We start from the raw sequence: 25,059 nt of genomic DNA on the forward strand, positions 1-25,059 counted from the left end.
AACAATACATTTACAGTGCTGCTAAGCACTGCAGCCCATTCATCTGCTCACACTGCATTTTTAATGGGAGGAAACTTCCTGTGGGAATTCAAACAACTCTCAGCAATTTGCAAAGTAAAATTTTAAACAACAGCACAACTGGAGAGCCTTAAGTTATTTAGCGTATCTGATGGAAAGCAGTGCACGGTGTATTTATTTGTGCTGAAGAAAAGTTTTTTGATGACTTTGCTTGAATCTTTTTCTTCATGGGACAGGGGGTCTAACCAGGGAGGCTGCAGTTATACAAGACGGACCATGGACCACCAAGATGCCTTCAGAGAAGCAGACTGAACCAGCTATTTCATGCTGAAGTTCTAAAAAGAAACTGCTTATGTGATCTATTTTCTAGTCTCTGCCCATTAGAGGGGAACTTGTAAAAGTGGGTCTGCCTCAAGGGCCATCTCCCGCCTCACGCTTCAACAGGAGTAGCTGGCTTTCACATGTGTCAAAACCAAAGCTCAGCTTCCTTTGAATTCATTAGTCAACAGGCATTAGCCTTGCTGGGGAATAAGCAAAGGGATAGCAGGAGCTGCCGTATTAGTCTGAAAAACAGGAACAATTTAAAGACCATTTACACTAGTCGGTGTGACACCCCATTCAGACCACTGATGACAAGGGGAATGCCTGGAGTCCATCTCCCCCAGAAAGGACCCGTTTAAATGCTGGAGAAAAACTAAATATGTCATCCCACAGCTGGCTCTTCTGGCTTTAACAAAGCGCATGTACTGGCACTGGACAGGAACCTCTTTATCATTCATAAAAATCAGGCCACTCCAAAAGTGTCCTGCTCTCTCTCTGAAAGTTGTTGTTTTGAGTCTATTCTCAATGAGCTGTGCCAGAAAAACTTTGATCTAGAGAACAAAATAAAGCTGTTATTACTGTAGCTTTTTGCTTGGCTAACATTCCAGAGATTTAGATTCACAACAGTCCGATGCATGATCCGATAACCCTGCACCACTTCAGCTCGTGGGCCTGACAGATGAGCAGGTCATTCCAGAGCTGAGCCCCAGACACCTCACGGCACTAACACGCTCACATATCATCAGCCTGCCTTTGTGGATGGAATTGACTGGTGATACTATAAATACAGAGGTGCTAAGGACGGTTTTGTCAAAGAGAACCCGGTTCAGTACATCATAAAGAAACAGCAATCATTATGCTCCTCCACCTCATCTATCCATCGGCAGTCCATCCATTTTTCTCTGGCCTGCTTCCCTGTTGCGGCCCACTTCTAATCCCCTCATCTATCTGCTTCCCTCGCTCTTCATTTATCTCAAAGGTAGAGCCTGCCTAACGGATGAGGAGGAACAGAATCAACATGGGATCACTCTGATCTGCCTGAGTCAATAAACATTACACATTCATGCACACTTAACACTTTAACACAGGTGAGCTGACCTCACTTCACTGTCCAGGTACACAGCTGAAAGCGTGCAAACACAGACTTTAGTGAAAATAGGAACATGTGCAAAAAAGTTTCAGTTTCTTCCACAGGGCTGCAGCACAACTTAAAGGCATCAGGCTGCGTCATGCTGCCGAATCAAGTCCTCGAAGCAAAAGCAGAAAATGATGAGTCCTGAGTTAACAAAGTCTCCTCTAATGAAAAGTACACGCCACCCCATCTGTGGTACCAATGCAACTTTAAGTGGACATTCAGAGGTAATGTTATTTGAAAAAGTGTCATTTAAGGCCTTGAAAAACTCCAACAACCATCATGGTGTTGGAGTTTTAGCACAGGCACAGAGACACATTAAGGCATCTAATTAAGGCCTCATCAAAATCACAGACAGACGGCACTCTTTCATAAAAATCATAAATTGCGTTATCAATTATTCAGGGCAATGCCATGACTTCATTTTCATCCCTTTTGCATTTTAATTAGCACCATCCACAGTTTTTGGTATCGACATTAATTTGATGGCAATTTATTGATATTTCAGCATAAACTATTTAACTGAGTGCAATTACCAAGAAAAGAGAAGCAAATAGATATGATGTTAGATCACGTGTTTTGCAAATCAAGGTGAGGAGCAGCTACAGGCCACGCTAACTGAATGTAACAGCTCTCAGCGGTCATCAGCAGAAAAGATCAGAGTCACCCGAATGGAAGGAGATAAATCAATGGAAAGTGACCAGAGATTTGTGTTCAATTGATTCTGACAAAAGAACAATTCTATAAGCGAGCCGACCTGTTTGCTGATACAAGCTCAGCTCTGTTGCCTTTCTGAACTTGTTTAAAACTTGTGGGGTGATACACAAACTCCCAACGGTTTGCCACAGACGCAATCTCTCACTTGGTTATTCACACTCTCTCAGCATGGTGTTATGAGCTCAGCAGTTGATCCCGCAAGAAAGGGCTGATTTATGTTAGCATGACCAGAGGGAGTTAATGTATTCTCTCATTAAAATCCACTTTAGTTAGGCTGAAAGTCAATCAAAGGCTAGATAGAAAGTGAATCAAAATGAACGGAAATGGTCGGGTGGGAGGACTAATATGTTGCATTAGAGCTAACCGTGGTCATAATGCACCAAAGATGTTATGAAAACATAGAAATGCACTGAAGACGTTGATGGCACCACAGAAGATGGAAATGCTGAGGCAAGGAAGCGGCTGCTTTAGTATCTTTTCATTGACACAGAAATGGCAGTGTTCAGTCTCAGCAGGGGTACATGTACTCTGGAGAGTCAGGGGTCCGAACCACTGTTTGATCCATAAAACATTTAGTACAACATTTACATTTTAGGAACTTTACAGCTGAATAGATACTGTAATATACGATGTACTCTATGTGTTACTCAAAATGTATTTTTATATTTGACATTTCACACAGTGTCGGCAGCGCAAAAGAACGCAAATGAATTAACAATAATATTAATAAAAATATTTATTTTGCTCTGTATGTCAATGCAAGTCTAGTGTATTTGAAGTCTGCATGCCATAAACAAATTATAAAATCAGTTGTCTTATGTGTCTGTACTATTCTTTATGTAATGAGTGTGTGTGCCTATACTATCACAGTTTTGATTGGATAATTATTATCATTATTATTTTTGTACATAAAATGTTCATAAATTGTAGAAAATGCCTGTCACAAGTTCCTAAAGCCAAAGTTGGCATATTCAAACTGTTTGTTTTGTCCAATCAACAGCCCAAACTTCAAATATATTCAACTTTATTATAATACATTAAAAACAACAATAAAGATTTACATTGCAGAAACAAAAATTTGTGTATTTTGACAAAAGATAAAGTTGTGCTCACCTGATCGGCTTTTGTTTCTTTTAATTCTTAACATCAGTGAACTGAGAATGAAAATCAGCTCTTTGGCTAAATCTGGCATCACTAATGTTCTTTAATAGTGTCAACAGATTTTTTTTTTATTACATTTTTTTTTGTACGTCACCGTCATTACAAGTAAATATTGAGATTTTCTGGGGTATATAGTTTTCTCTGTAGTTTTGGATTTAAACAAGCATTTCTGATATTATAGTTAATTTTATTTATTTATAATGTCATGTATTAACAGGATTAATATATCTACTTATGGGTGCACAGAGGAGGCGATGCCCCAACCCCACAGGTAGGAATCTAAATCAGCAAGTTATGCATTTTCTTTCTCCTTTGCATATTTCTTGAGCACAGGGGCTTTCACAGTGGCTTTCGATGCAAGAGGTATTGCACTGAATGCAACATCGGGGGCAGGACCTGACCCCCACGTGAACCCTGCTGATGAGGTGAAACAGAAGGCAGAAAGAGGCTCCCCTGGCCCTGAGGGGGCAGCGGGGAGGAATGTTGCAGATTCTACACTAAGCCAGTGAGACCACAGTCATCTTCGATACTGTCCTTGATTAGGAAAAAGGATTCACTCAGTGCACCTTCACCCACCCAGCGCTCAATCTGCGTGCAAGCCAGAGCTAAATTGATAAATATTTCCTCATTACAGTAGAAGGCCTTTGGCACATGTCCCTCCAGCAAGACGGCCGTCAGAAGGGAGGATAGAGACTGAGAGGCTCTGAGGTTAAGGGCAGAATGTCTTCCCTGCCCTTCATTCCTCCCCCTGATTTGATTAGGACTTCAGTCATCGATACATAAACCGTGTTTAGAACCTCCTAATGCGTGTGTTTGAACCAAAGAGAACATGCAGTGCATTATGCATCAGGCTGCATGATGCCTCTATTGTCATCTAATAATCTTTAATGGGACTGGAAATTTATGCAGGAGTGAAAGGGAATTGTTTTTTTCTGATCAGGGATGTCAGTCAGGTGAAACAACAAACCTCGTCTCTGACTTGAGGTAAAAGCCTGACGACTGAGTGAAGCCCTTAACAGAAGAGACAGTAAACTTTAACTTGCATGGAAATGATCAAGTAAATATTTAATATCACAGTTTTGGTTTTCTTTAATGATTTGTATTCTGGAAAATCAATTAGACTATAATCCCTGCAGAGATACGTAGTGCTTCTCTGTTTTATTGTCTGAGAGTGTCTGTTACGCCTGATACAATTTGAAAGAGAAAGAAAATAGTTCTGTGCCTCTGTGCAGGAATAGATATCAAGTCATCCTAGGCTCCATTTTGCTCTACTCCTACATTCAAACATCAACGGCCGGCCACTGTAAAGACACTAAGGGGCTAAATTTACTATGTGACATCAGCTTCCCCCAGGGCAGCTATAAGCAGCGTCTACAGCGACCCTGAAATTCCCTGTTTTAGATTTACTACCACTATTCAAATGCTTAACTGCAGATACAATGATCCTATAATCGCTGGGGATGGTTTTCAGCTACTTCAATGACAGACAAACAAAAAAAAACTGTGGTAAGAATATAAATACCAACAATGGAGGGGTTCGGGCCCACAGGAGAGCCTGCATATCTGTGATAAAGACAGGATATAACACAGTCAACGATGAAGCCTGGAGGGAAAAACACTCCACAAAAATCAACACACTCACCCCTGAATCTACAGTTATTGCAACTTTATAATGCTTCTGTTCTTTCCACTAAAATGCTTTAAATATCATGTTAGCAATAATGTTAAGTAAATATGTTCACAAGGACCATGTTATTCTGAGCAATATCTCATGTCTATTGCCTTTTTATATAATCACTCTTATTTTATAGTCACTGCTCTTACATATTGTGCCAATAAACAATTATATCATGTTATCATTCTTTGACTCCTTTCATAAATCACCATGATGTCAATGGGCAACAGGTGTTACAGAAAAAAAAGGTGCTATCAGGACAAATGCTGATCAAAATCTGCATCTGATTAAGTCTGGTGCAGGTGGTTTCACAAAAAATAAGAATATATAATTAAATTTTCAGTGGATCAATGCCTTTTATTACTTAATGGGATTCAAATTTGTTGCCATTTTCAAATAAAGTTTTTCCCATTCAAAGCCACCATAATTTTTACTGTTGTAAATTTCATTCTTAACATTATAAATAATTACTGTGATGTATATTTGTTATATATTTTAATAGGTATTTATTTAGTCTTTCATAAACAAATAAGCATTATACTTTAAAAATATTTGTCTAATTTGGCCTTTTTGGATAAACATTTGAACAGGATCCAACTCTTTTTGTTTGTTTCCCTACTAAGATATGGCTCATTTTAATTTTTTAAGTATATTAACACACAACTTGCTTAAAATTTAGTATGTCACATTTTTATATATTCAATTACAAAAGAAATAATAAAATAAAAACTATTATTTTCAATATTGTACTTATACAATTTATGAACTTATTAAAAAGTTACTAAAAAATACATTTAAAAAAACTAGTTTGAAAATAAATTAGTAAATAATCCAGAAACAAATCAAATGGGTATGCAAATGACAAAATATCAGTAATTTACACACAAGCGATTTAAAACGGATTTTTCTGACCATAAAAAGAAATGCTGAGAAAAAAAATATAATATACAACAGCAAAAACAATTATTATTAATTTTTCATGTTTTTGTTTTCAATATTTGATTTTAGAATGTTTTTAGAATGTGATTTTATGTTTGCACACACTTTTTGATTTACCGCCAAAATCTAAACCAAAATTAAAATCACTTAATATATTAAATTAAACAAAAAAGAAAAAATACATTTCAAAAATCAATCATTTAATTATTTTTATTTAAGCCTGATTTTTTTTGTTTAGTTGCAGGGATTTTCTATTTTGAAGTTAATTATCAAAATGCATAATTGGTTTCTTTAAGTAAAATGCACTAGTTTACAAAGAGGACAAAATTCCTGACCAATAAAATCTGTCCTTTCTGTCTCACAAACAGATTCTATTTGTTTGAGCCTTTATAAATCAGTGTTAAAATTTCCGTATTAAATACCAACAGCATCATTGTCCCATTTGGCACACGTAAACAGTGCTACTTCTCCCTGCCGTACGGAGATCCCAGCGTAAAGAGGGATGCATCCTCAACATCCTCAAATAACTCCACAAGGGCATGTTAATGACCTTAAAGTGCTACCTTACAGCAACAATTAAACAGAGGAATCCCAGAGGCACAGGGAGTCGTCGTGTCACTGTCTGTGTACAGGCCAACACATCTCTCCCATCTCCATTTATTTCCCTATGAAATCAGCAGGGCCACCTGGGCTTGGCATTGAAACTTCATTCATCTCCAGAAATGGATTCCAGTGGAGAGCAAAATCAAATTCTCATTTGCAAGACAGGGGGGAGGAAGAGAGGGAGTGAATGCAGGAGGTACCTGGGAACGCTAACCTCTGGGTGAACCCGCTGCATCTGATAGTTTTGCTATTTATCTGTGACATTGACAGCTCAGGGGGAGATTAGGAGCCACCCTGCCCCAGCTCCCCACTTTGCATTCTGCCTATGTGCCGCTTTACAGATGGACTGCTGCACATTTACCTTCGCCTGTTTTCCCTGGGTTTCAACACGGCACTACACCAGAGGCAACAGAGGGGTGTAATTATATGAAATGCAACAATAAAACAAAGCAAATGAGGGAATGGCTGCTTCAGAGGGCTTACAAACCAGGAGGATGCAAAAACTGCCCAGAGTGGCTTTTGGTGGGGGTGCAGCCGGAGATGAGAGTGATGGATGCCCTTCGGTTAAATACGTCCAAATCCCCCCTTCAAGCCGCTCTCTTCTTGCCAAGCAGCGTGAGTGAGTGTGTGAGAGAGAGTGTACAAGATTAATAGTGTAAACAGCAAGGGAGAGAGGGAGAGAAAGGCAGCCGGGAGAGAGAGAGAGAGAGGAAGAAAAGACTATCAGCATCTGCAGCAGCACAGTAGCCCTAGGGGAATAGCATGAACTTTTGAACCCTGATGGCAAGCAGTCGCAGCGATGCACAGAGCTGCTCCTGCCTCGTAACGTGTGTTTTCTAGCAGAGCACACAGGCAGCAACTGCAGGAGGAGAGGAAAGGAGAGTGAAGGGGAATGAGAGAGAGTGGAGGTCATTAACATATTCCTCGCTTCCTTGCAAATGAGCAGCCACTATGCAAATGTCATGAAATCCATACACCAATGAACACGGTGAAAAATTCATCTCCGGGCTGGTATCCTGGCTATCAGCAAGTCAGAAAAAACTTCATGACTGATGGGAGTTTTTGTAACAGGAAGGCCAGTCATTCACACAGCTCAAGACTGAGGAAACGGGTTGGCCATGCAATAGGCCAAAGGTCAAAAGTTCAGCATGTTGGGAGATGGCACGACCACAGGCCAACACATCTACAGGGAAATCATCTATGCAGAACCACAATACTGTCCAAGTGCTGCATGTAAAAGGAGAACTGGGAAAACCACTATTAGCTGTTTATTTAGCATTTTTAACGTCTTGTTCTTTTAAGGTCATTTCTTCTGCTGTGAATCACCCAGAAACTGTCTCCCATTGGGTTAATTTGACTTTCCACACAGACAAGGGCCAGTTGGCACTGAAACCATTGCTGATCTGCCACGTAATGGAGCATCTCCCCGTCAGCTGGCATCATTTTCACTGTTTCACCAGCCAAGAATCACCCAGGCATGTGTCCTCAAAAACACTTAACTTCATATAGCTTCAAACCTCAGCCAATATGACAAAATGTAGATGTAATATTTTATTTACTAGCATCATGTAACAATGTTGTTAGTGTGCATTGGCTCCTCATATTCAAATGAGAAAGAGGCAACAGTGAGACATAGCTTCAAATTGGTTATCCTGCGGCATTCTTTAGCCGGTAATTGGTTTTGGAAATTGGGCCAGCGCAGTAATCACTGACAGGAGTCAAATACACCAGCCTATAGAGCTGGCAATATTAGTCAACCAAGTTGTAGTCATTATTTCCTTGTTCCAACCTCTCACTTTTAAAGATATGCAGCTTTTGTCTAATGTGAAAACAAATCTCATCATAATGTCATTACTCAATCTGAAGACTTCCATTTTCTCTTTTTTAAATTGTGATGTTTTTTCACAATTTTTGACCGTTTAGAGACCAAATTATTAACTGATTAATTGAGAAAATAATCAACAGAACCATCAAAACAACTGTTAACTGCAGCCCTGCCTACCTGTATGTCAAATTAAATTAGAACTTTCTTACAAATCTGATGGATTAAATGGCAAGATGATATTGAAAAGGTTCAATAAACAAACCAATCACCTGCAGATAGAGCAACCTGACATGAGTATGGCAGAAATGAACATACACATGGACGTTTTGTGACTCAATCCTACACCACATCTGAGCAAATACAGACAACATGGTAGATCATAACAGAACCATTACGATCACACAGAAGAAGAGGGAGTCATATCGAAAGCGCCATCTTTTCTGCACACCTACTGAAACAAAGCTTTTCCTGCAGCGCTCTGTCATCACTGCAGCTTCCCAGCAAACACCCCCGAGCGCCCAGCAGTGCTCTCCAATCAAAGAAAAACAAACAAGCCATTTCGATTTCGTAAACTTGACCTGCAAACAGCATGAGAGGACTAAAAGCCCCACATCTCCAGCTGTCTCCTGGGGTCTATTTGTGTGTGTGAGGGCATGTGTCTGTAAAAGAGGTTTTGTAGGCCAGAGGGAGAATTTTTTCTATGCATACATCTGTGTATGTATGCAAAATGTACTGGAATTGCAAATAGTGTGTGATGGAGGGAATGAAAAAATTCTATTATAGTGTGTGAGCCCCAGACAGCACAGAAAGAGAGAGAGAGAAGTGGAGGTTGCTAAAGAGGGCAGACAAGGCAGGGGTGAGGCCGCAGGCGCGGTCAGGTCATCGGTGCGGTCGGCGGGTGAAATGCAGTTCACATTACCATGCAGACACCCAGGCTAACAATGGAAGCTCCATCTGTTCCTGTCAGCCATTACAAATCTGGTGTCACCTAGTGCACTGAAGACAACAGGCCACCGCATCTAATCAAACGGCACAGGCTCCTCCTGCGTGCAGAAGCAGCCATCGACTTCACACTCACTCACTCTCTGGTTAGAGAACAGAGAGCGACGAAGGCAGGCAGTCGATTACCACGGGTAATACATTCTCCAAGTCACAAAGTCTCTATTGTGTACAGTAGGCTCAAACAAAATAATACAATTCAAGTCAAGAGAAATAACTCAATTTCCTACCTTCTCTTTAGAGCCAAACGTTTTCTTCTACATCACAAAATCATCATTTATTTTCGCAACAAAGGAAATCTGCTGATTTTTGTACTAAAGGGAATAAAAGAAAATTTTAATGGTCACTGACTGTTCCTCCTGAAACGTCACTGACTTCATTACACCATTATTTGCCACAAGCACTCCCTCTTCCCTTGAAACAGAAAAGTGTGAGCCATTTCTTTCAACTGGCAGTGAACAGAGAATGAACTATGAACTCTACATGCCCTTTAGTGAGGACACAGGCCATTCACTACGCTAACATGGTCACAGACCCCCAGCAATAAAAAGACAACGCTGCGAGGGATACATTTTTCTACCAGAATCAAAAGTTATGATTATTGATCCAACAAGAAAATGTGTTTCTTTAAGTGTAGTTATTTTGTATCGAGGGGCATCAGTTGTTGATATTAAAAGCAAAATGCAAAAAAAGAAAAAGAAAATTATTGTGGTGCTGCATAATTGGCTATTTCTCACATTTAATACTGAGAATGGCGTGACAGCATGTTTGAGATTTAACAACTGTCACGTTAACAGACGGTGTAGTCTGCAGTTGGACATGTTAACATTATCCCCTTAAGAGAAATTTCTTAAGTATTTTACAGCTAGATTTTGTTTGTTTCCCCAAGGAAATCTCTTCTTGTTTATTCTGAAATAAACTATTTCAAAAAATGAATTATCATTGTTTTGTGGTCTGTGTTCCCACCATCTGCTGTGATTCGTTTACTCTATTTTTCAAAAGTTGCAGAGAAAAGCAGCACTTACTCTTCTGTGGGCAAAGGACAGAAAGGGTTTTTAAGCCATTTCCAAATAAGGGGATCGTTTTTGACTACATCTAACTGGCATTGCAAAATGACAGCAAATGGTGACAGTGTGTTCTTTTTTCTTATTGGGAAATTCCACATGGTTCCAGCTTTACCTCAGGAAAAGAGCTCAAAAAGAGTGCAGCGTAGAGACTGGCACCCGAGGCAATAATGCCCACCTGTCACGTCAAGGGCTATTAGCTGGCGCACAGAGTCAGAATTACAAAAACGTCTGAACAGGAGGGAGGGCGAGAAAGGAAGATAGAGAGAAAGATTGATAAAGGGAGAGAGGGATAGAACACACATGGCCCCTCAGGTACAGTGTTGTATTTCAAACCCGGCTGTGAAAGAATAGAGGGACTCGGGTTCAATCAATCACTGCATTAGCTTGCACCTACAAAGCCTCCTCTCTGTGTGGGCCGCCTCCATGCCCCCCCCTCCATATACAGCTCAAGGGGGACAGAGCAGAAGCAGCAGAGGATCTGCCACTGGAGGGAGCTCTAGGTCACTACTGAGGCCTTTGTGAACCACCAGCTCCTTTGATCCAGCATCAGGAGACCTACCTGCACACTGGCCATGAGGAAAGGGAGGTAGGAGGGCAAATTTCACAAATGTGGTCTAGTTTTTCACATGAAGAGGGCGAGCAACAATACAGATCAGAAAAGGTCTGCCTGCGCTTCCTGTGATGATGTGTAGGTGTGCTGGGGAGGACAGTGTTAAATCTGCATTTGTCTGGTTTTCTCAGAGGAATACTCCATTGTGTCCTGGGCCAGGCTCCTCCTTTGAACCTATTCCTTTGTGGATGCAGAATTCCATACACACCATAGCCTTACAGCAGAAACATGTCTATATAGACATGTACATGTACATTACGATTAACATTTCACTCTATTGTCCTTAGATGGTACGAGCTGAAACCTACATATAATCTGGACTAGTGTCTTCTACTTAAAATCTAAATTTACTTTGAAATGCCTAAATTTATCATTAGGCCTTTCTGAGTTCAGATCGCTGCACTGCACACACACAGAGGGAATAAGAATCAGGACTATTGTTAACTTACACTCTAGGGGTCCGTCATCCTGGTAGTCAGAGAGTAGTGAGGCATCATCAGATGGGGCAGAGTGACCCAAGCTGCGGTTGTCATCAGAACCATCTTCATCCCTGTAGTCCCCTGAGTGTGTGGATGGGTGCAAAATAGAGAAACAGAAAGCAAATGCCAGTGAGTAAAGTAAGAAAAGGATTTTAAGTATCACACACATACAGAAATTAACACACAGCTGAAACAACTCAGTTGGATAGTGTACTGCGATAGAGACTGTTCAGGGTAATTTTACTTACATTGGAAGGGGAATTCCTCAGGCATTCTGTAAAATTGAAATAAGCATAAATCAAAAATTTCTTGCACTGGATTGCAAGGTTTTCTGTACTTTCATTTGTCAGAAACTCAGCTATAGCAGAGCTTCTAAAATTCAGTAATTGTTTCCTGCAAAGACCACGAAACCACAAGTTTTCTGTTCCAGAGCTTACACCTGTCATTGAGCAGTGCAGGCAACACTAGTGAAGATGGTTGTTTCCGGAGTAAACTAGCACACTTCATACAAGAGTTTCAGTATTTTGAGGTTCATGAACTGTTCATCATGCTTGGAAATTAAATCACATTAAGATTAAATTATCCAGGTAAAAAAAAAAAGAGTATGCTATGAAATCTCTACAAACTTTTAATTGTAATTAGAAAAGCAAGAACAAAGCCTTGAAGGTGACACCATTAGACTAAACGGGTTCCTTCAACTGTAATTTTGCCAACTGTGTTTAAAGCAATTACAGCAACAATTAAAGGTCTAGTGTAGTATTAAGAGCAAAAGTTAGATAATGGTGTCATGAAATTACACTGTGACACTTGACAAGTAAAGCAGCTTTTTATGACTCTTCCTAAACACTGATTTAAACCTGCTTCTAGAGGTGAAACCCTACCTTGCATGGACAATTCTGAAGTTATTGAGTAAGATTTTCCGTATCTCTTGGACACTTTCACTGAGGTTTTCATCTTGAAGGTGCTCGAATACAAACAGCTCACAGTCTGAGGAGAACAGAGAACACAGCAAACATGGTGTTTATGGTGTGTGTTTCAAAGGATTTTTCAGGGTCCCAAGCTGAGAACAGGACATGGTTCTGAAGTATTTCATAATCATCATCAACTTTATTTATATAGCACATTTAATACAGCAACAGCTGACCAAAGCACTTAACACAAAACACAATAATAAAACAAAATTACAACCACCCATCATAAAACAAAAATCCTCAGCAAAACAAAGCCTCATACCGGTTCAAATGCCAAAAGGTACAGATGAGTTTTCAAATGCACTTTAAAAATAGACAATAAGGGGGCCTGCCTAATATATAGGGGCAATGAAATCCACAACTTTGGAGCCCCCACAGCAAAAGCCTTGTCACCCCTAAGTTTCAACCTAGCCCTCGGTACCTCAAGAAGCAGCTGATCAGAGGCACCGAGAAGGACTACAGGGACGCAACAACTCTGTAAGATAAGAGGGGGCCAAACCATTTAAAGACTTATAAACAAATACAAGAATCTTAAAATGGATTCTAAAATACACCGTCAACCAGTGAAGAAAAGCCAAAATGGGAGTGAAATGCTCCCCTTTGCACCCCCCAACCAGTAAACGAGCAGCCACCTTTTGAACTCTCTGAAGACGGGCAAGGGACGTCTGACTAAGCCCAAAATAGAGCGCATTACAATAACCTAGGTGAGAGGTGATAAACACATGTATTGCTGTCTCAAAGTGCTGCTGCGAAAGAAAAGGCTTTACCTTTGCCAGCTGTCGAAGGTGAAAAAAAGCTAGCCCTTACAACCACGTTCACTTGACCAATCTAAAATTTGAATCTATTTTGACACCTAGGCTTGTAACAGTCGACTGCACATACTGCTGCAATCGAGTATGTATTTCACCAGAATAATACTGCTCTGATGGTGCCAACATACAATCACCTTGGAGTATAAAATTCAAAATGAAACTCTGAGAAGTTTGACAAACCCGTGTATTATCTTATCTCTGAAATCAAGTTGTCAGACCACTTTACTCTTACCCAGGACATGAACACAACACCTGTACTGTACACTCTACTGAATTACAACGTAACCATCTTGCAGTTTGTCTTTCAAATATCCAGCCTTTGTCTAATTTGTTGATTCTTCCTACAATGGTGACTATAATATTTCTGCTGCTTCCTCGAAGCTACTCTTTGTACAGCTTGACCTAAAGAAACCTAAAGACTTTATCTTTTCAAATATTTCTAGAAGGGAGGTTGTTATGATCAACATTTTCCTTCACCATGGCAATGAAGTGATCTGTAAACTTGTTTTTAAGTGACAGTAACAATACAGAGTATTTCAAGATTTTATGATACTATAGCGAAAATCAGATTGCCCCACATCACTTGTCTGATTCAATTTCTTTATGTCCTCAGTCCCATATTACACAAATATACATGTACTGACATATGCAAATGTTTGTCCAAAGGCCTGGGACTGCATGAAAATCTAGTAAATGACATGGTGCCACTATGCTGAGAACAAGAAGCTACGTGCATACGCGCCACCATCACAGGAAACCCGGGGGGTTCAGTGTCTATTAACGGTTTATGTTTTTATGTTCTAGTTTTTACTTACCAAAAGTAACAGTAGGTACAAGAATTTCATGAGCAAGAAAATAAAGAATAAAAAAATGTGGTGCTACCTACATTTCAGGCCGTCACTTCAAGTTTGCAATCAAAAGAACCAGAAACTATTATTTGTACATTTTATATTAGGCTACATTTAGTTGTGAAACCCATGTCTGCTTACAATATATTACCTTAATTGCACTCTTCTTTAAACACAGAATTTAAAGGCAGCACTGTACTGTTTAAAACAAAGATAAAAACACTACCATTCAAAAGTCTCCTGATGTCTTCTGGGATTGTCCCCATCCCTGAGGTTCACCTATTTAACTCCAGTTACTTTGGCTTGCTGACTTTTTTGCTCCACTTTGCTCTTTACTGCTTCTTATACCTAACCTCTGTCATGCTGTTACAGCTCCATGACAGAAAACAAAAGCCTGGTTTATGCAGACACATACACACACTCTTGCAGACCCTGCGGCAAAGCATCAAGCTACTTGTGTCCTTTTACAATGAAACCTAACTTCCGTGCATGCATCTAGATTTGCACGTAATGGGGTGGCGCAGGTGTACAGATGACAACTTCCTCTGCACTGTGGTTTCTCAGAAGAGGCTGATGACAAAATCTGACTGGCATCCCCCTGTCTGATATACAATAACACTGCAGCAAAGCCAGCCAGAGTCAGGGCCATGATCCTGTACACTGGCTGCTTTTCGCAGAGCTGGGCCCTAACAACACTGCCCTTTAATAAAGATGTGAAAAGTCTGTATAGGCAAAAACGCTCATTTTAAGTACATTTTAAGGTCTTTGTGCTGAATCATACCATCACCAAATTGAAACACCTGAAAAAGACAGTTAGCTAACTGGTGCCTGCTGCTGAGGTAACATCTGTCTCTCTTCCCTTGTATATACAGTAGTTGGGTGCTCACCTTTTTCATAATCAAACGGAAGCAGAGAAAATGAACAGTATAATTTCAGTGAGTAAAACTTGCCAACTGTATCCCTGTGTCAATGTTTTCCCACATTCAATATAGGGCTGTACATAATACTGCAATTCCTCTTGATCCGTATCTTCAACCAAATGAATTAAGAAAGCACCTGCTGTGCTGAAGTGTCCTTGAGCAAGGCGATGGATCCCTCCCAGTCCAGAGTTATTGCTCTGTCATTGATCTTTTGCAGCGTGGCCTTAATGCAAAGTGGGAAGAACTAAGACAATTTCCCCTAAGGGATCAATAAAGTACTACATTATAAAAAAAGGCAGTAAAATGGGATTCCCCTAAGGAGTTTCTTTAATTGAATTTAACTATTCAAACATTAAACTTGGGGATGCATGTGGGGGCCCCCAAAGTGAAAATGGGATCCCTAGAAAAACCTCTCATTTAAATCAGTGGAAATAAGAATAAAATCAAAATGCCAGACTGAAATCAAGCACAGCATCCAACAGCACAATGACTGCAGCACACCAGTATTACCAGACATTGGTGAAATGATTCAGAATTACATTTACATTAAGCACAGGAGTCAACTTGAGATGCAACAATTAGTTAATTAATCAAGCTGTTGAACATAAAATCAATCTGTAACAACTTTGACAGTCAAACATTTTCAATCATCTTTTAAGCAAAGGTGTCAAACATATAGTGGTTACAGCTTCTCATAGGTGGGGGTTTGATGCTTTAAATGCTCTTATATGATGCTACCTTTCACTTCTGGACTGTTGACCAAACAAAAACAACACGTCTGAAGATATCAGCTTGGGATGTGGGAAATTATAGCAGAAATATTTCATTCTATGATCTTTTATAAATAGGTCAATAGTTTATAATCAAGAAAATAATCAGAAGATTAACTGATAATGAAAAGTGTCATTTCTAGCAAAAGCATGTGTCCTCCTATACCTGCACACAAAGCAGTGTTTGGGCCAGGTGTTACTGTCGTCTTTCTTTTAGTCCAAAAGCCTGTAGCCTGTATTGTTAAGTGTGTGCCAATGATTTGTAGATACTTGTACAGTTTAATGACCCAGTTTTGTTGTCAAACACACAACCGGCTATTGGTGTTTTGGAATGAATAGTGCAGAAACCGTCGTATTTCATACAGTGGCAGGCAAAACTTGGATATTCTACTAAATGCTATGAAGACAGTAATTTATTACAGTTGCCCAAATACAAGCTCCGAATTTTTCACTCAGCTCTTGATGTGACACTTAACAAATGTGTGCTTTTTTTTATTTGGTCGTTAACTTAAAATCATCTTTTACCCACCTTTATTTGGTTATTATCCCTGCTTCACTGGTCAACTGATTCACCAGGCAGAAGCAATCATAGTCACCCAGCCTCTTGGTGCTAACTGCTGCTGCGAATCCGCTAACTAGCTTGCGGCTAACCCTTAACCCTGCAAACTAGTTAAAGGCTAATCCTTAGTCTGCTAACTAACTTACAGCTAAATATTAGCCCTGTAATGATAACTTAAAACCATTATTCTTTAGTAAATCCTATCAACGTCCTATTTCAAGTCACAGTTTAGGTTTCCTGACAACAATTTTTGTTCAACTGAATCTGTCTACCTGTCATTCGTGTAAAAGTTTTGCATTGGCACTAGGCTATCGTGTAGCTAATGTGCAATAGCTTATTTAAGCTAATGTTAGCTGCCTGCTGTCGTTAATTAACCAGCTAGTTAACAGGCATCTCTCCGTTTTAGGAAGGTAGAAATAGTTTTAAAATAATATAATAAAATATTTATTTTATTATGTTTACAATGAAGATCGAAGTTCCAGTTAAACCCCGTTATTTCATTTGTTTGTACACTGGCTAGATCTTTCCACGGGTTTGTGCAGATGTTGCGTTCAAGTGTTCACAGTTCTTAAACTGAAGTTGTAAATCAAAGTTGTAAGCATTCAAGTGGTGCTTTGCTATTGCGAATCCAGTACCACAAATTTGCCTTGTGTTTAAAGATTAGAAAATAAATAACATCAGGGATGCAACTGACGTTTTAGCAAGGCCATAAAAGATGAACAATATAATGCTAAATCATTTTAAATGGTTTGTCTTCACCCTAAATAGCACACATTCAACTCACTTTCACTATTTGAATGGTAAACTAAAGTATTAAAGTATTTATTGCATTGCTAGGTTTTTGACTGAAGCTTGAAAACTAGTTTATTTCTGACAACAAATGAAAGTAGGATCACTAAACTATGTGACACAGCTGACATGTAGAAGAGGCAGGGGTACAGATAGTAACACTAATAGTTGTGGGCCTTTCTAGCACTTTATTGATCCTCTGTTACTGAAACACTACAAGGAAAGCCATCAAGTAACCAAAGCTCAATCAGACACTGCTCACATTGACAGAACACACAGGATAAAAATCGAGGCTATGTTGGACTAATGTATATTAAAATATGCAATGTGTATTCAAGCTCACAGCATAATTATTTCATATCCTAGGTGACTTCTCACAAGCATGCACCCCATCATTAATTGCTGAGTAACAGATCTGAATGTTTGATCAGAAACGGTATTCATGCAATATTTTGAAGCTTATCTTATTTGTAATCAAATAAAAGGCTGTTTGCATGGATATTTTGCACACTGGATAAAATTTTCATTCAGGTATTCCAAAAGAAAAATGAGAAACTTAAGATATTTCCTAACTGCCACAATGATCTCAAATTGTGTTAATCATCATGTCAACTTTTAAAGTTAAATATGACCTGCAACTAACAATTATTTGAATTACTGATTAATCTGCAGATTGCTTTCTCAGTTAATTAATCATTTCATCTATAAAACATTAGAAAACATTGATAATGTCTTATTTTGTCCGATCCACAGTCTGCAGTCTTCTCATATCTGAAAGCTGGAACAAACAGTGACATTTTTACTTGACTGAAATGATTTACTGTATCTGTTATCAAAAAGGTTGGTGATTAATTTGTTTGATTGGCTAATCAATTAATAAGCTAATTTACGATTCTTTTCAGTGTACAGATTTTCAGTATTTTTCAGTATTTAATGTTAAATGCTATCTCAAAAAAGTCTCCTTTCCTGTCACTTCTCTACAGGAAGCCACAGGGTCAGGGCAAGTTGAGTCCCATGTCAGAATTGTCCCCATGTTGACCTGTGCCTGACTGGCCTCCGAGCAAAAAGCCCCTGTGAAGGTAAGAGGAACTGGGGTCCCCTCCCCTGGAAAAGAGGTTCCCTCCCCTTGACAGCTCCACAGAGCTGCAGCCACCTGCCTGCTGGGTCAGCCCCATATGAAAAGGGAAGCCCTTTGTAATCCGACGGGGATTACACCACCCAACAATGCATCGCTCAAAGAGCGACAAAAGCCCTGTATCAAACACCGCTGAGGGGGAGCAAGGCTGTGATCTCCCACTACTACCAACACTGACTCCTCCGCCACCTCTCATCTCCCCAAGAGGCTCTCCCCCTTTAGCATTCACTGGCCCTGTCCTCCTTCTGCCCTCTCATCTCTAAGATCTGGCCTTTTATCAGCACATTCCTTTTCATTTGCATTGCAGTGTGGGGAGGGACAGTGGGTCTCTGATTTGATAGAGCCAGGAGGAGAGAGTCAAGAGGCTCCTCGGGGCAAGAAAGGTGTGTGTGTGTTTGAGTGTGTGTATCCTGTCCTGCAAACACAGCACATTGCATTCTGAAGATAGGCAGGGACTGTCTTGCAGTCCAGAGGGACAAATAGAGAAGCATCCAGGCCTGTCTTTCAGGCTCTGTGTGTCTTTATCTTTGTTCCAGAAAAAGGAAGCGTTATGGCTGAGGAGTTTTTAATTTTCAAAATTCTTTAAAAATCCTTTAAAAAGATGCAGAGCACTCAGGTTGCAGATTACAGTATCACCACAACCTTGTCATTAACATTTTGTGAATATAGGTGTCATCGGTTGATGTGGCCCTAATTTAAACATATTGCAGCATTTTCATAACATTTAATTAAAAAGGTGTTTGGCCTGATTCTTAAGGGTTTGTTTTAAATGTGTGTGTGTGTGGCTCAAGGAGATAAAAAGAAGTAGTTTACTTTTCAGATTTCCTCGGAATCACTGTATTCCCAACTCACCCAATGCTCAGACATACTGTATGTCAATGTAGGGGGTGCTTGGTAAAAAGTGATGATAGATTGAGGACACAAAAGACAAGAGCAAATGTGTTGCGCTAAATCTACAGCCTTCACTCAGCCTCACATTGACTGACTCAAGGGTCTACCTCAGCTTGTGCTCAAATCAATGTTAGTCCTGAGAGTACCGAATAGAAAATCATTCAAATCGCATTATGTCACGATATATGAGCCGTTTCAAAATATTAATTCTGTATTATTTGAGATGTCTTTTTAAGATAGCAGTTACAGCTAGCAGTGCATTGACTCAACTGAGCGATTACATACCTCTATTACATGTGATATATGAATGCATGAGAGGGACCTATTTTTCATTACCAAGACAATGTCCCTAGAGGCAGTTGTTAAAGAAGAATCTATGAATTATTCCTGTGGAACAACTGGCCCTTGTCATGAGCCGAGGAACAGAGGAAAGGGAAAAGGGAAGCACACTATTGATAGTAGTGGGACTAAGAGACTGGAAGGACGCCAGAAGAATGTGTCTGCCTGTGCTTGTGATCCTGCACACTGCCGCCTCTCCCTCTGTCCAGTTAATTGGAATACAAAGCAGAGCAGGGTCGATGAGAGAGCGGTGGTGCTGGGGGGGGGTAGCTGCTGTCTGTCTCCAGCAACACTCAACCTTCACTGCTCGCTGGGAATTGACTGGGGAACCAGCGAGCGAGACCGACACACTGTCACTGGTAAAATGAACTGTCACCTTGCATTTCTCAGCCTCCTGGCAGCATCGAATTGGTTGCTTTGAACCATGTGACGTGACACTGATTGAGTTCTGGTTTTCCTCTCCTGGGCTCTAAGGGAAGGAGTCGGATTAATTGCAAGTGTACAGGCTCTCCATGCAAAGTATCCAGGCAGGGGCACATCAGGGCCCAGGCAGCGAGCATTACTTCAGACCTGTCTTTACACCAAATGTTTCATGGGCGCTCTGTTCTTCCTCACCACCCCTCATTATTTCATTGTGCTGCTTTGTTACTCAGCCTCTAAGCTAGACTTGTTTTTCTTATGGCATATAGTCATGGTGGCCTGACAGGCACACAGAGGAGGAAAACTATTAGGGGTAGCCATTTGGATCCTGGAGGCAATCCCGGGGAGTATTAAGATGTTAACCCTGGCCAAGTCACTTGTCTTTCTCAGTTACGATGCTGATGGAGCAGGAAAAAGATGCAGTCGCAGAGGGACCCGGGAGACAGGGGCTTCAGGTCGGCTGGTGCTTCCAGATCCAACAGAGCCTGACTCGGATGGGGGATGGTTGTCAAGAATGTTCCTGGCTGAGCTAAAAAGAGCCTCAATGCCATAACAAAGGCAGATGAGAGTGTGCCAGTCATATCTAGGCAGAATTTATCCTCATACTTAGATCAACAATATCTGTGAAAGAAATTGTGGATATTAAAATAAATATTGGTAAAAATCTTCAGATCAGGTGACGCACACACACGGGTGACAAATGAAAGTCCAGAGTAACTGAGTGGAAATTTAAAAACATCAGGGGTCACTGATTAACCTGCTTATTATTTTCTTGATTTATCTTTTTATTCTTTTTATTCTCGGACATTAGGAAAACCTCCCATTGACACAGAGTTAGAGGTGGTATCTTCACGTCTCATTCTTTCCAGCCAAGAAATCCACCGATGTTTAGTTTATTCTCATGTCTGACAAAGAAAAGCATCAGCTCCTCACATTAAAGAAGGTGGAACCAGAACATGTCGGTGACTGTTGCTTCTGGTTAGCTGCTGGTTAATTTTCTACCAGTGAACTGACTCATGGCTGCAGCTCTAGATCACTGAATGAGGACGACACAGTGGGTTTGACACAGTGAGGCAGTGAGGGGATCTGGTTGGAAGGAGGATGTTTCCTCCCTCTGACAGAGGAGACCTGACGCTGCTCTGGAGACTCGGCACTAACAAGTTGGTTCTCTTTATGCTGGTTTTTACTTTGACTTGTCACCCATATACCTGGATATACTCTATAAAGGGCTGCAAATATAATTAGTAATAATGTGCAAAATATTTTCTCAATTAGTCACTAAATCATAATAAATAGCTAAAACTATCAAGTTATATTTATTTATATGCTGTAGCCTGATGTCATAAGTCATAAATATGCTTTACAGCTCTTTACAACAGCATTAGACGCTTGATTCAGATTAAGAAAGGGGATCTCTTCCATCACGGGAAGATATGCAAGAGGTGCAATTTATAATTTCCCACATCCCACGGTGATGTCCTCAGATGTCTTGCTTTATCCAACCAACACTCCATATTCAGTTTACTGCCATGTATGACAAAGAAGAGCATTAAGTCTTCACATGACAAGTTCTGATCTTTTCAGTTCTCAGAATTGTTGGCCTTAACTTTTCGTTGGACAACTAATCGATGAATCATTGCTGATTGAATTTTCCAGTTTTGTTAATTTGCAGTATATCATTGCTTTGGTTAGCCATAAGGCCTTTCTTCACTTTCATAAAGGTTAGCGGACTGTAAAAAACGCCCGGAACAATTATGGAAATTAGTTTTATTTGCTTTACTGTTCTGTCCCTGAAAAAGTCCGATTGCAAGTCATACATATATCAAAATATTGTCAGTATTGCTCAGTTTGGTGGAAACTTCTCTCATAATTTTCAGCAGATGCTTTGATGCTTCACTTATTTCTGATTGTTGTGACTAGAGTATGTGCTGTATATATGACATATAAATAGTGCTAATTTAAATAGCTGGCTTTGATATCTGCCAATAGAAATGACTCCTCTGTGCTATCTCTCAGCTCACCAACCCCCCGTTAGCCTATGAATAGTGTATCTAGTTTTCCTTTGAAGCCCCGGGGCCCTGCAGAGTGACAAGCCACAGAAAAACTGGTAGAAAACAAGGAAGTGAGTCTGGCAATAGACTTGTAAAAGAGCCTGCAACAACTGCAAGCAGCATGTGGTACAAACAGTATTGGGTTGACCTCAAACAAAGCGCAGAGGGGGCCAGGTCAGCTAAAGATCAGTAAGATATCTGAGGAGAAAGAGGTTGGCTGCTGTGAACTTTCTGATTATTTTTGTGCCCATGAAGGATTTCTTTTCTTGTCCCTTCTGTGTTCATTAACAATTTCCTGCTCCTCTTTTCTCCTTGCCCTATATTTTCCAACAGAAGGCAAAGAGGGACTACGCTGATCCCAAGGTGAAAACATCCTCCTCCTCTCCCCCAGCTCAACATCTGTCTTCCTGGTTTCTGCTGCAGCCGACTGTGACACCTCCAGATGGAGAGCCCACTGGGAGTGCTGAGGTATTACCTACAGAGATGGCAGGGATCACACCTCTGGAATGAAGTCCCACACTCGTTCTCTGCACCGTCCCCTTTTTGGATGTTGAATCTGTCGCTATTCGCCGTTATCGATTGTCACCTCCCCAGTCCTTGGCCTTGTGGCTCTTGTGAACAGGAAGCTTTTGGCTTGTAAAGAAATGCATGACAACAAACCTCTTCACCCTTTTCTAATTTACAGTAATGGGCCGTATGGTATTTCAACTGTAACCTCTATTCGTGGAACTGTATTAATTTTTAATATAGTTATGGGAGAACTGCATGCTCATGCAGATATATTTCAAATGATTGCTGATTTCCATTTCCAGAAACATGGTTTTCAGAGGCATAGAACAGTTTCAACTTTGCACAAAAGTAGAGCATTGTCTAAATGACCTGCATCCTTATTAGTCTTAAAGCAGTACCTGCAAAACCCAACAGTATGAGAGGCCTTGAGTTAACTTCTCTGAGCTACTCTTGTGCCTTGACATATCGACTCTGCATTCATTTGTGCCTGAACTCTGCGTGAACCTCAGCTTTAGGAAAAAGGACACCAACAGGCCAGTGCAGCTGGAGCACAATCTGTGTGTGCAAACCTAACACCCAGTGCAAATATTGAACCTGCTGCCCCGTTACCATCAGAAGAAACTAGGTGGTCAGGTCTGGCAAACGTTTACCTACAAGCAAAGCCAACACGAGCAGTGAGATGTCAAATTATCAGTTTCGCTTCTCAGTTTTAAAAGGAAAACTTGGCTGTTTTTATTTTAGAATATTAAACTTGAACCATATGAAATGCAAGTGGATTTCTGTGGCAACCTGTATCCAAGTGGAATTTGGGTAACAAATCAAGGGAGGGGCTATCTGAAGTTTGTTGCCATGTTTAGAGCCCCTGCAGGTATTTTGAGGTGAAAAGGTCACTGGGAACCACCCCATGTGTTGTAAGAGATTCCTCTTGTCACATTATGCAAAGGAACTTTAACAGAGGAGTATGTAATACCTCTCAGAAATGTTCAAATTTAGAACAATTTAGAAATAGTCTTTGCCAAAGGGAACAAATTCTGTTTAAAAATGTAAAATTTCATTGGACTGAATCAGTATTATTGCTTTTTCCCCTTTACTTAAACAGCAAATGCAGCTTTCTTTTTCAATTTATAGACTTTATTAAGCTAAATCATCTGAACAATTGTGTGAAAATACCCTGTAAATAAATAGTGCAAACAATGACACTGAGTATTTCAGTGCTCAACACAAAACAGTATGGGCTTATGATAGGAGGACTGCAAAATACAAGAACGGATGAAAAACATTTTTAAAAGTTTCTCAGCATACAGCTTCAGGAATCGAGCACATCAGCAGACACGGACAGACCCTGCTATGTCACAAGTCCACAAGCATTTTCACAGTTTTTATGGCATGGTGCTGATCAGGCCTCCACAGTCATATTTTGAAGTTAGCTCATGATTCACAGTCTTTCGCCTTTGGAGACGTGTCAGGCCCGGAGACTTTCTCCGCAGGTGCCGGAGTGTTGACTAAAACGCAGCCCAGTTTCTCGCGCTTCTTCTGTGAAGTGGAACTCCTTCTCCAGCTCGGTCAGCTGCTTGGTGGTGAAGTTGGTGCGGATCACGTTGTGCTGGCCAGGAACCCCGAACTCCGACAGGACAGCTGTGGAGAGCAGTGGGTGAATGGGTGATGGAGAAAATCATGGAGCTTATGCGTGGGTTAAGATGTGAATGAAAATTGTGGGAATGAATGGGGGGAAAACACACGTCAGAACAATTTAAAACAGTGCGGCATCATTATAACAACTGGGTTGTGTTTTACGCACTGTGGCCACATATTATTAACTCACAGGTTTCATGGGATCCCTAAACTGCACTTCACCTAATTCTCAAATCAGTCTAAGGATGAACAAACCTGTTTTAGGTGGATTCCTCTTCACTTTCATCCAGTCGAATGTTTTAGAAGTTTCCTCCATATGCTCCAAATCCTTCTCACTACTTTGGGGCGCTAACCTCGTGTAAGTACCTTCTGAATATTCTTGCTGCCTCTGATCTCCGTTGCCAAAATGCAGATACTGGCTGCCCGTTGCAACTCCAGGCCCGCAGCTGTCCCCGGTGTAGGGAGCCATGTTTGTTCCAAGGGGTGAAACTTGCGCATGAAGGAAGCTCCGATCCTGCTCTGGAGCGAGGCCATAGTGGTGATGTCCGTACTCCAGAGGTGACCCATACATGGGGTTCCCCGGGGCTGTGAACTGCAGATCCAAGTTGACGTGTGTCTGGTGGTGCAGAGGGAGGCTCTGAGTCTGGTGTGGCGCGGAAGTTGCAGCAACTAAGCGCCCGTCTGGTGTGTAACTATCACTTGTTGCGCATGAGTTGGACGACACGTATCCATGGTTCAAATTGTGGTATCCCGTCTTGGCACTGAAAATATTTGCTCCCCGGCTGCACACAGGGTAGTCTAAGTAGGAGTTCATCCTGGCGCTTTGTGTTTGTTCTGACCTGATCAGGACTCAGCACTCATTAATC

The 25,059-nt window shown here is 40.7% G+C and overlaps 2 protein-coding genes across 5 annotated transcripts in view; both read right to left on the minus strand.

Annotated features, from left to right (window-relative positions):
* skap1 (src kinase associated phosphoprotein 1) overlaps positions 1 to 25,059 on the minus strand; it is a 53,819-nt gene that overhangs the window by 21,018 nt on the left and 7,742 nt on the right. For 3 of the 4 annotated variants that reach the window (XM_020604727.1, XM_020604725.1, XM_020604724.1), the window contains exons 2-4: positions 12,428 to 12,533; positions 11,795 to 11,820; positions 11,517 to 11,627 (exon numbers count right to left, since the gene is read on the minus strand). In XM_020604727.1, coding sequence (XP_020460383.1) covers positions 11,517 to 11,627; positions 11,795 to 11,820; positions 12,428 to 12,533 — 243 coding nt within the window. Of the gene's footprint in view, positions 1 to 11,516; positions 11,628 to 11,794; positions 11,821 to 12,427; positions 12,534 to 14,403; positions 14,623 to 25,059 lie in introns of those variants that run through there. The other variant, XM_020604728.1, reaches the window with a different exon arrangement.
* hoxb1b (homeobox B1b) lies at positions 23,747 to 25,018 on the minus strand. The gene is made up of 2 exons (XM_020604742.1): positions 24,449 to 25,018; positions 23,747 to 24,196 (listed from the first exon to the last, which is right to left on the minus strand). The coding sequence occupies exons 1-2, from the start codon at positions 25,005 to 25,007 to the stop codon at positions 24,024 to 24,026; spliced, it is 732 nt and encodes a 243-aa protein (XP_020460398.1). The 5' UTR covers positions 25,008 to 25,018; the 3' UTR covers positions 23,747 to 24,023.

This window comes from Monopterus albus, unplaced genomic scaffold (assembly GCF_001952655.1).
Source record: "Monopterus albus unplaced genomic scaffold, M_albus_1.0 scaffold67.1, whole genome shotgun sequence".
NCBI lineage: Eukaryota > Metazoa > Chordata > Actinopteri > Synbranchiformes > Synbranchidae > Monopterus > Monopterus albus.

Bases quoted from the DNA above. Each gene is read 5' to 3' on its own strand.
- hoxb1b (XM_020604742.1), bottom strand. From the start codon at position 25,007: ATGAACTCCTACTTAGACTACCCTGTGTGCAGCCGGGGAGCAAATATT. The intron at 24,197-24,448 runs GTTTGTTCATCC...TGCTCTCCACAG, and splicing joins GAGGAATCCACCTAAAACAG to CTGTCCTGTCGGAGTTCGGG.